Here is a 12682-nt window from a genome sequence, read left to right as displayed (position 1 = left end):
TTTAGACCCCAAATTTTTCGAAAAAAGGTGCATCTTATACATGGGGAAATATGGTATATGTACTCCTCTCTCTCAAAATATTATTTTGTATATGTACAAAATACTTATGGTATTTTATGGCTTGAGGATGGCATACTGAAATAATTACTTCTTTTGTCCTTATCAGTAAAATGTCTGTATATCATAGATTAAACACTTTCTGCCCTGTCATCATTTTTGCACTGTTCAGAGATCTTCATATTGAATTTTTCAAGTACATTTACCCTTGCCATTTTCATTGTCAACTGCCTTAAGTTTGTTGCTTCCCAAGTAATAAATTAATCTTTGAGTACTGTTTCCTAAATGTTCCCTAATTTCCTGATCTTTATATTTTCTATTATGTGTCTTAGCATTTTTAGACCAACTAAATAATTTATCCAAGTCTTGTTGAGGCAGCCTACCTAAGTTACTATCATTTACCACCCCCTACTAACCTCTATAACATCAGCAGACGATGTGAAACCTGTTATACTTTCATTGGTATCCTTAACAAATATCAGAAACACCAAGGGACCCAATACTGAACCTCCACTCAGAGTAAGAACCATTTATTTACTATTCTTAGTCTTCTATCACATTAGCATTAGTAGAGGAATTTGATGCAAGAAAGCAAGCTTATACAGCATCAGCCAAAAATAAAAATAAAAAAAAAAACCACTGCCACTTCACCCCTCTGTTCGTTCAAAATACCTGTCCAGCTGAGCCTTAAACTTTTTTAGGCTATCAACTTCCACGACAAAGGATGGAAGTCTGTTCCACCAACCAACCACCCGCTGGCTAAAGACAAATTTCTGCACGTCTATCCTACATCTGTCTTTCCTCAATTTGAATTTATGCCCTCTCAGGTGATTATTCTGAGTGAGAGGAAGAATCCTATCAGCATTGAGCATGCTCAAACCATTCAAGGCTTTATACACCTCTATCAGATCACCTCGCTGGTGCCTGGTCTCCAGACACTGTAATTTGCAAAACTTAAGCCTTTCTTCGTAAGAGCGCCCCTTTGTTCCATTCACTAATCTTGTTGCCCTTCTCTGTACTCATTCCAGCAGCTCTACATCCTTCTTGAAATGAGGCCTCCAGACCTGTATACAGTACTCTAGGTGTGGCCTGACCATTGCCTTCTACAAGGGAATAATCACCTCCTTATCCCTGCTACAAAAATTTCCTATATATCATTAACAATACACCATGAGCTACTCTTGCTGCCCATCTGCACTGCTCAGAGAAATTCATATCTGCCTGCACAACCACCCCCAGGTCCCTTTCATTCTCTACCACTGTCAGTGTAGTACCACAGAGTTGATACGTTGCTCTGGGGTTGCTGTTTCCCATGTGTAGTACTTTACATTTGTCAATGTTAAACTTCATTTGGCACCTCTCAGCCCATCTGCTCAACCTTTCCAGATCCTGTTGCAGCAGCATAGTGTCAGTAGTCTCCTTGACAACCCTGCCAACCTTTCTATCGTCTGCAAACTTCGACATTAAGCTTGATATACTCTCATCAATATCATTTATGAATACAGAAAACAATAATGGACCCAACACTGAGCCCTGAGGGACTCCACTAATAACATTAGTCCACGATGAGCAGTGTCCATTGATTACCACTCTCTGTCTTCTCCCCCTCAACCATCCCTTTATCCATACCAGCAATTTCCCTCCAATGCCACACTGCTCCAATTTGTGCAACAGTATCAAAAGCCTTTCTAAGATCCAAGTATATAATATCAAAGTTATTCCCTGCATCCAGTTCCTTTGTGACTGCATCATAGTATCCAATCAAATTGGTCAGGCAAGACTTCTCCTTAACAAAACCATGCTGTGTCCGAGCTATAGCTGAAGTCTTGTCTAAATGATCCTGCAGTGCTTCTTTAACTAGCGCCTCCATTAATTTTCCTGGAACAGAAGATAAACTCACAGGTCTATAATTACTTGTGTCAGCCTTTGATCCTCCTTTGTGAATTGGGGTCACATTTGCACATTTCCAGTCTATGGGTACCTCCCCTGAGTCCAAGGAAGCTCTCATAATTATGGCTAAGGGTTTGCTTACTTCCTTTGCTGCCTCCTTTAATATAACTGGATAGATCCCATCCACCCCGGGTGCCTTTCTTGTGTTTATCTTCAACAATTTCTCCTCCACTTTACTCTCAGTTATTACAAGATTCTCTAGCTTACTGCTAGAGTTGAATACACCTCTGGCTTTCCCCTCGCTAAATAACTCCTCATGTGTGAATGTCTATGCAAAATATTCATTTAGTTTGTTAGCTACCTGAGCAGGATCATCAACAGTTGACCCATCGATATCAAGTGGACCAATCTGATTCATCCCCTTCCTTCTAGAGTTTACATAAGTAAAGAACTCTTTGCTGTTTTTCTTTGCATCCCTTGCCAAAGATTTCTCGTAATCTGCCTTCGCCTGCCTAACCTCCTTTGTAACTTGGTTACAGATCAACTTGTATCTATCATAGGCTTCTGTGTCATGTGTTAATTTGTATGTATCCCATGCATGCTTCTTCTCTGCCATATGCCTCATCAGTTCATCTGACATCCATTTAAGCCTAAACCTTGAACAATATTTCTTAGTTGGTATGTAAAGCCTAGTAGCTTCCAAGATAAGTTCTTTGAATCTTTCCCATTTTGCATTTGCTGTTGGTAACATCATCAGTTGGTCCCACTGTATAGAATTTAAATACTGTCTCAGTTCATCGTAGTCGCCTTTACGAAAGCAATAACCCTTCCCTTTACCCCTAATGGTAGTTACCTCTTTGAGTAAATCCCACTTCAGCACACTGTGATCACTGCCACCTAGTGGTTCACATATCTGCAGATTCTTAATTCATGAAGATTCACTGCTGATAATCAAATCAAGAGTATTCCTCCCTCGAGTTGCCTCCTGAACATGCTGATGTAGAAAACAATCATCCAATAAATCCACAAAAGCCTTGCTAGTGTGTGAGTGACCAGCCCCCAAATTCCAGTCAATATCTGGGAAATTAAAATCTCCCATTATAAGACTCTCTGATTTACTGGCCCACTCTATTTCAGTGTACAGTATCTTATTATACTCATCAGAGTCATTAGGCCTATAGCACACTCCTACTCTCAATTTTGATCTCCCAATGCTTATGTCACACCAAACTGACTCGACACTGCACTGTCCAGCAATGTCCACTGGCTTCACTTCCTTGGATTTTATGTATTTCTTAACTAATAGCATAACCCCTCCTCCCTTCCTATCCTGTCTATCCTTTCTGTAGACGTTGTACTCCCCAAATTCCAGTTCTGCATTCCTTATATCTGTGTGACACCACGTCTCTGATATCCCAACAATATCTGCCTTTGATGTTTTGAGCAATACCTCAAATTCATCAATTTTACTTACTAAACTCCTAGCATTGGTGTACACGCAAGTATACATGCACCTATTTCTATTCTTAGCTACCCTAACACAACCCATGTGTTTACTTGTACCGCAGTGACTCCCGGCAGTCTCTGAAATATCCTGCATCTTGTTTTTCAGGCTTCTGCTCATTCCAATAGAAGCAGTGCAAGAATCTCTTTCACCTCTGCCAGTGGCTACTGTTAATCTATTCGTCTTTGTCTCCCCCCAATCTAGCAGTTTTCCGACCCACCTAACACTGCCTCGATAGCATCAGCAAATATTCTTGCACCCTTTCTATTTAAGTGTATCCCATCCCTGTAGAAGCAATCTCTCCTGTTAACAAGTACAGTCCAGGCTGAAAAAAATTCTACCCCTTGAGCCTTGCACAATCTTTCCAGGGCCGAATTGATCGACAAGGCTCTCATCATATACTCCCTCCTATCGTGTCTGTGCAGAATTGCAGACACTTTCAATTTCAACCCTATTTCACGGCTTTTTTTCAACAGTGACCTGTACTTGTTAAGCAATTCTGCCGGTCTCCTACTCTTGATATCATTAGTGCCAACGTGTACAACTATATCACCTTTTGTGCCCTTAAAAGATGATATCTGCTCTACAACATCATCAACCTTTGCCCCTGGCAGACATACCCTGGCAGGGACCTAATACTGAACCTCTACTCAGAGTAAGAACCATTTATTTACTATTCTTAGTCTTCTATCACATAACCAACCCTTTATCTGCTTTTTTGTAGTACTTTCTAACAATGTGATCCCATTAATGAGGTGTGTGTGCTGCTCTGGCAAAGATTATAATAATAGACTGATAAGGATTCCATCCACTGCAAAACATGCTTTGTTCATCCAACAGAATATGATGGAGCAATATAGCTGCTGTAGATCTTGCACCATTAAACACTGTAACAACAACAGAACATGATCAAGAACCTAGTGTATTCAGTACAAAGTGTAATAATAAATAAATTCAACCAAATATCTTATTACAGGATTCTAAAAGTTGCAGTGTGAAAATCACCTTTGTTTTGTTAAGTTTTTTTATGATTATTATGAATAAGGAAATGATGTTTTAGAGTCCATAATCATATGGACTCCAAAACATTATTTTCCTATTCATAATAATCATTGCTGAACAAGGGGAAAAAATCAGAATATTGTGAACACACCACTATGCTAAAAGTATTTATATTTTGGGTAAAATATTAGCCCACTCACTCACTCTCACTCACTTTCGTTACAAAAGTTAATTTTTTAAAAATGTGCTGCTCTAAATATATTTATATGTGCTGTGAATATAGTATTGCTGACCTGAAAAAAAAAATCTGTTGCGTTATAAGTTTATAATCTTTAAAAATAATTTCTGCTATTATGCACATGACACTTTATTGATAAAATGCTAATTGTAGCATTGACCAGAGCTTAAACAATATTAATGAGATATATTTATAAACACTCACACTATAAGCATTTTCATTTTGCGATATCCCATGTGCCCCGTCATATTTCAAATTTGGAAGTACTGTACATGCCACCCCACCAGGTGTATACTTTACAACTTGTGTTGCTTCCTCTTTCAGATCTGATGTGCATAACAGCAAAAGTGAAGCTAGTTGGCTGGTAAGGTAAGGCATAAGGAAAAGGCAAATAGCACTGACATGCCATTCCAACTATGTGGAATGCAGGAATAGTGAACTATTAATTTATTCTGGCTACAACTTTGTGCTTCTGTGTCAAAAAGTATATTTGACAGCCTGTGAGTAGCTTTTTTAACTCGGATTTCTCTTGTAAGATCATCTCCCCGATGGAATGTACTGAATTAAGAGTCACCTTGTATTTTATTAAAATAAAGTGCTATTGTCATGTTTTGAATTGTTTTGCTGTTTAAGTTACCCATACGTTGACCACTTTTTTTTTTAATAAGCTAAACTAATAGCTGTGGAATGTAGATGGCATAAAGTTTTAAGGAAACTGTTTACATATTACAAGCTATGTCTCATACTAGAAATGGTCCAGTGAAGCAGCTTGATACAGCTTGCAGCACTGCTTGGATATTATTTGGGGGTGGGGGGACACTTCAAATTTTATTATTTTTTTTTTATGGGTGGGTTAATCAAATGGAGGGTTAAAAATAATAATAATAACAATAATTGATAGATATTCTGCTTGCTATCGCTTCAAAATCTTCCTGTCTAACTTCACTACTTGTAATTGCCCCTATCCCATACTAATTTAGGTTTTTCATAATTATTATTGAGTAATGTTTGATACATAATGTGGATAGACCCTTGATATAAAAACTATCAACTATTTTAAGCAAGCAAAACTTTGTTAATACAAAATTGAGGGTCATCAACATTTTAGAATTAATGTATTTCGTGGCTATATATTAATAGTAAATAATAATATAAACAAAGGAAATTATTTAAAAATACATTTTATTTTATTCGATAATGATTTGCATAATTTTTCCATTGCATTGTATGACATTCATTGATTTTTTTATTATATTATTAATTTGAAAGAAACATTCTCTGAACGTTTTTAATTTTGGTGCATTCTGGCTGATCTGTATCCAAGATTGCAGTTTCTAAAAATTGGCAGGTATCATTTTAATCCGTGCCTTTTTGACTCCAAGCTGACTTGGTTAGTTTTTGAAAATGTAAACTAAAAGTATTTTAAAAACTTATAAGTTCAGATTATTATGAAAAAATTGAAATAAAATTCTATAAAACTGTATACAGTAAACCCCCGCTATTCGCAGGGGTTACGTTCCTGAGAAATGCCGCGAATACTGAAAACGCAAATACTGAGTTATGGCTCCCATAGTAATAAAGGGGTTCCGTTCCAAAGTATGAAATATATAAGAAAAACTAATCTAAAATTTTGTCTATGTATGTATTATATGTATCTTCATAATATGACTATGTACATAGACAGTACGTAGTGAAATGCAAGCATGTGGCATCGAAATGAAAATAAGAAACAGTTTAATATTAAATGTAATATTTATTAGAAATTTCAAACAAATCTTTCAAACCAGTGCCTTTTCTAGCTAAAAAACTTATCCCGCCAGTGCTATCACCAGTTTCGCTAAAGTGTTGATAAAGGAGTTTTGCCTTTTCACGAATGATGAGTGAACTTAACGAAATTTTATTTTGAGTTTGGTCTTCTATCTACAGATTTAAAGCCTTTTCCGTTTTTTCTAATTTAACATCACGAGTTACAGAGTAAATTTTTGAAGCAATTAGCACGTTTTCACAGACACTATGCCGGATTTTTTTCTTCCGATTTCTAGATTGATCGTACCATTGACTCATTGATTCTATAATGTTTTGTCACTGAGTAGACACTTTCACCATTAGAAATTTTGTCTAATAACTCAATTTTATTCGCTAATGTCATCACCTTCTTTCATCTTTTCATATTTCCCTTGTTATTCGTAGCCATATTTTTGTACGAGTTAGAAAGAACTTGTCCACAGTAAAGTCACTTTCTTCCGTTAACACACTCGAAAAAGTCTGTTTTACACTGCAAAACAGTAGATTTATCACTTTTGTAAGCATATCAATTTATAAATTTATTCAATTTATAAGCATATAAATTAAAAGCAAACGACGAAACCTTCCATGACAAGCGCATAACACATACTGAACAAGGAATAGCGAGAAACATCCACGCCGGGATTTTGTCACCCCTCTCCCCCCACCCACTGAGCGCTGTTTTGACCGGGAAAGATAATTTTGGCCACGCCCAATTTTTTTTTTATGACGGAAAATATTCACGACGCTTTAAAATTCACATTTTTTTAGGTTTCATTTTATATTAAATCAGCAATCGCGAATAGCGGGGGTTTACTGTCTGTTTATTTGAAGTTTTCTGTATTAAAAAAATAAGTAAATAATAATAATATGATTTTTACAGGTTATGTGGGATCACTGCACCAGCAGCTGGAACATGCCAATCAGAAATCTGGATTTTCAGAAGAGAAATTTTTTGTTCAGCAGGTATATGTGTGTATATTTTGTTTGACTAGTAAGCTCTGTGATTTACTAATAGAGAATGATTATACACTCGTGAACCAAAACATTATGATTACCCCTGTTGCCATGAATGGATACATCTCTTAGCACCTAGGAGTGAAGTCACTGACTAGCACAGCATATATATATATATATAGTGACTGCATTGGTAGTCCCTGTCAGTACAAAACCCGTGTAATTCAATATGGAACAACCTGATGAAATTTGAACGGGAAAGAATGGCACTAGAATAGCAGGGAACAGCATCTTAGCAAACCACAAGCATTGCCATGGTTGTTGCTGTTTGAGAGCTGGCATAGTGAAGATGTGTCAGGAATAGTCTGAAGAGGAACACACAACCACCCAACATGTCTGGACAGGAAGACCACCATTGCTTGACAGTTGAGGTGAACAGCGGTTGACATGTTCTGTCCAGATGACTCACAACCCCTCAATTAATGGCAGAGAGCACAGAGAAACATTCCTGAGCACACCATACAGTGGATGCTCTTATGAATAGACTTGCAGAATAGGCAACTTGTTCATGTGCCCACGTTTACTGACTGTTATCACTACCTCTGCCTGAAGTGTGCAGAGAAGTGCTGTTCTTGGACATTGGATGATTGGAAAAAAATCACCTGGTCTGATGAATCAGGGTTTGAGTTCCAGCTCCATGCTGATGGATAGTTGGCACTGGAGTCCTTTAACAAGAGAATGCCACATATCATAGGCCCACATTGTGCAGGAATGGATCAAGGATCATGCTCCCCTTACTACTGAATTCCCCCTACATCAATCCCATTAAACATTTGTTGGATGTAGTGGAACACTGCATTTGCAACTCCACACCAGTGCCTTGCTCCATTGCCAAACTCCGAGACATCGTTTTGTCCAGATGGTTCGAGACATCTTTCACAGTCTCATGCAGTTGATGCGAACACCTGCTATAGGCAGTTATCAAAAAAAAAAAAAAAAAAAAAAACCAAATGAGCAATTAGATAGGTGGTCATAATATTTTGGCTCATGAGTACATACGTATTCCTTTAATGAGATTTTTTTTAATAATTTTAAAATATGGAAAATAAATATCAATATAACTATTAGAAACATTCCTGAGCACACCATCCAGTGGATGCTCTTATGAATAGACCTGCAGAATAGGCAACTTGTTCATGTGTCCACGTTTACTGACTGTCATCACTATCTCTGCCTGAAGTGGGCACAGAAGTGCTGTTCTTGGACATTGGATGATTGGGAAAAAATCGCCTGGTCTGATGAATCAGAGTTTGAGTTCCAGCTCCATGCTGATGGATAGTTGCATATTCGACAAAATATGCAACGAGACTGCATGGTTGGGTGAAAACAGGCTAGTGGTATCATGGTTTGGGAGATGCTTTCATAGACATCACTGGATCCCCTCATCCCCATTGAACATACCCTCACCTCCAGCTCTGGCATTGTTTTGGACCAAATTTTGTCCTGCATGATGACTGTGTATTCAGATGGCACTGAAGTCTTTAAACAAGAGAATGCCCCATATCGCAGGACCACATTTTCCAAGAATGGATCAAGGATCATGCTCCCCTTACTACTAAATTCCCCCTACATCAATCCTATTAAACATTTGTTGGATGTAGTGGAACACTGCATTTGCAACTCCACACCAGTGCCTTGCTCCGTTGCCAAACTCCGAGACATTGTTTTCTCCAGATGGTTCGAGACACTTTCCACAGTCTCATGCAGTTGATGAGAACACCTGCCATAGGCAGTTATCAAAAAAAAAAAAAAAAAAACCAAAACAAGCAATTAGGTAAGTGGTCATAATGTGTTGGCCCACGAGTATATACATATTCCTTTAATGAGATTTTTTTAATAATTTTAAAATATGGAAAATAAATATCAATATAACTATTAAAACAATGAAAATATAACTAAATAAATATTTATTTTTATTTTAAATTGTATACTGCTTAGATCAATATTATGTAGCAACATGATAAACACGGAATGTTGCCATTTTGGGATGAGATCTATCACCCAGTTACCTTCCATTTCATATGAACTGTTAACTGGCATTTTATATTGAATGAGTCAGGCTTGCTATTGCTGCTTTATTGTTTTCTTTCGATAAAGGTATGGCAATAAAGTTCCCGAATTGGTGCCATTGAGGCCAAGTTCAGTCACCGTTAAAATAAATAGAAGTGGTGTGTTATAAATAGATAATAAACAGAAGTGGTTCAAACTTTCTCCAACAGGTGGTGGTACAGGTCTTGTCCAGTAGGCTGACAGGTGCAAGTACAACAAGTTTCATTAATACCGTTAACGTTTCGTGTCATGGTTTTGCAATGGAGCAACAAACGAATATCAAATTTTGCTTTAAACTGGAAAAATGTGTGACAGAAATGTATGAAAGTTAGCAACTGTTTATGGTGATGAAATATTACATTGTGCTAGTTTCTTTGAATGGCAAGAGAAGTTCAAAGATGGATGTGAAGATGCTTGCGATGATCTAAGAAATCGGTATCTCTCAACTTCTCAAAATAAGGGCAGAGTTGGAAAAGTTCAGAAAATTGTGGCAAGAGCTTGTTGTTTGACCCTCAGAATGATGGGTGATGAGCTGGATGTGAATAAGGAGACAATTTGTCAAATCTGCACAAAGATTTAGGGAAAAGGAAAGTGTACAAAATTTGTGCCACACAGCCTCATGGATGAGCAGAAGCAACGAAGAATTAGCATTAGTAGAGGCATATGATTCAAGAAAGCAAGCTTATGCAGCATCAGCCAAAAAAAAAAAAAAAAAAAAAACACTCCCATTTCACCCCTCCATTCATTCAAATTACCTGTCCAGCTGAGCCTTAAATTTATTTAGACTATCAACTTCCACAACAAGGGATGGAAGTCTGTTCCACCAACCAACTACCCACTGGCTAAAGGCAAATTTCCTCACATCTACCCTACATCTGTCTTTCCTCAATTTGAATTTATGCTCTCTCGGGTGATTATTCTGAGCAAGAGGAAGAATCCCATCGGCATTCAGCATGTTCAAACCATTCAAGGCTTTATACACCTCTATCAGATCACCTTGCCGGTGCCTAGTCTCCAGACACTGTAATTTGCAGAACTTAAAACCTTTCTTCGTAAGAGCAACCCTTTGTTCCATTCACTAATCTTGATGCCCTTCTCTGTTCTCGTTCCAGTAGCTCTACATCCTTCTTGAAATGTGGCCTCCAGTCCTGTATACAGTACTCAAGGTGTGGCCTGACCATTGCCTTATACAAGGAAATAATCACCTCCTTATCCCTGCTAGAAAAATTCCTGTATATCATTGACAAGACACTATGAGCTACTATTGCAGCCCATCTGCACTGCTCAGAAAACTTCATATCTGCCTGCACAGTTACCCCTAGGTCCTTTTCATTCTCTACCACTGTCAGTGTAGTACCACAGAGTGATATGTTGCTCTGGGTTTACTGTTTCCGATATGTAGTACTTTACATTTGTCAATGCTAAACTTCATTTGCCACATCTCAGCCCATCTGCTCAACCTTTCCAGATCCTGTTGCAGCAGCATACTGTCAGTAGTGTCCTTAACAACCCTGCCAATGTTTGTATTGTCTTCGAACTTGGCCATTAAGCTTGATATACCATCATCAGTATCATTTATAAATACAGAAAACAACAATGGACCCAACACTGAACCCCGAGGGACTCCACTAATAACATTAGTCCACGATGAGCAGTGTCCATTGATTACCACTCTCTGTCTTCTCCCACTCAACCATCCCTTTATCGATAGCAGCAATTTGCCTCCAATGCCACACTGCTCCAATTTGTGTGGCAGTCTTCCATGTGCAACAGTATCAAAAGCCTTTCTAAGATCCAAATATATAATATCAAAGTTATTCCCTGCATCCAGTTCTTTTGTGACTGCATCATAGTATCCAATCAAATTGGTCAGGCAAGACTTTCCCTTAACAAAACCATGCTGTGTCCGAGCTATAACTGAAGTCGTGTCTAGATGATCCTGCAGTACTTCTTTAATCAGTGCCTCCATTAATTTTCCTGGAACAGAAGTTAAACTCACAGGTCTATAATTACTTGTGTCAGCCTTTGATCCTCCTTTGTGAATTGGGGGTCTCATTTACACATCTCCAGTCTATGGGTACCTCCCCTGAGTCCAAAGAAGCTCTCATAATTATGGCTAAGGGTTTGCTTACTTCCTTTGCTGCCTCCTTTAATATAACTGGACAGATCCCATCCACCCCGGGTGCCTTTTTTATGTTTATCCTCAATTTCTCCTCCACTTTCCTCTCAATTATTACAAAATCATCTAGCTCACTGCCAGAGTTTACTTCACCTCTGGCATTCCCCTTCCTGAATAACTCTTTATGTGTGAATGTAGATGCAAAATACTCATTTAGTTTGTTAGCCACCTGAGCAGAATGTTATCATATGAAGACTTCATCCAGACTTGTCAAAATTACCCTGATTTCCTCAACTCTATTGTCACTGTAGATGAGTGTTGGGTCAGTACAATCCAGAGACGAAGCATTAGAGCATGCAGTGGACTCAAAATTGTCACCAAGGCCCAAACAAAGTTTTGTTTCCAGTAGTCATGAACAGTAGATAATCTTGTTCATGTTTTTCAATAAATGGTGTGATTCACAAGGAATTTGTACCTGAAGGGGAGAGAGAGTCAATGCTGCATTCTATGTACAGGTATTTCAAAGACTATTGAAGCATATTTTCTGAGTGAAGCAGAAATTTCAAGAGTAAGACAGCTGATTCTTATTCACGACCATGCCCTTGCCCATTTCGCACTTGTTATGAAGACGTTTCTGAAAACATGGTGGTTGATCAGTACAATGCCATGTTTTCACATGGCATTGTACAGATCAACCATTCACCCTACTCTTCTGATCTAGCACCAGCAGACTTTTTTTTCTTTCCCAAGGTGAAAACTGCCTTCAAAAGAAATATTTCAGGATGTTGAGGACATAAAGAAAAACATAATCACTGAACTGAACATCTTTGTTCATTTCAGTGATTATGCTGACTGCCTTTGCTGACTTTTTTTTCAGAAATTAAATAGTTTAATAAGTGCAATTCCATCAGGTAGTGATTACTTTGAATAAAAATAAAACAATTTTTAAGTTCCTTCACTTTATATGCATCCCATGCATTTTTCTTCTCTGCTAAAAGCCTCATTAATTCATCTGACATCC

At 37.9% G+C, this 12682-nt stretch overlaps 1 protein-coding gene across 7 annotated transcripts in view; it reads left to right on the top strand.

Moving 5' to 3' along the window:
• Positions 1-12682, top strand: part of LOC150086675 (G protein pathway suppressor 2-like) — a 152268-nt gene that overhangs the window by 121821 nt on the left and 17765 nt on the right. For 5 of the 7 annotated variants that reach the window (XM_090371518.1, XM_090371514.1, XM_090371516.1 and 2 more), the window contains exon 10: positions 7360-7448. In XM_090371518.1, the coding sequence (XP_090227644.1) occupies positions 7360-7448 (89 nt within the window). The remainder of the gene's footprint in view (positions 1-7359; positions 7449-12682) is intronic. The other 2 variants (XM_090371519.1, XM_090371517.1) reach the window with 1 other exon arrangement.

This window comes from Mastigoproctus giganteus, chromosome 4, assembly GCF_048544385.1.
Source record: "Mastigoproctus giganteus isolate SK-2022 chromosome 4, ASM4854438v1, whole genome shotgun sequence".
Classification (NCBI taxonomy): Eukaryota; Metazoa; Arthropoda; class Arachnida; order Uropygi; family Thelyphonidae; genus Mastigoproctus; species Mastigoproctus giganteus.
The sequence above is the reverse complement of the archived record's forward strand: the minus strand, read 5'-3'. Positions and strand labels throughout refer to the sequence as shown.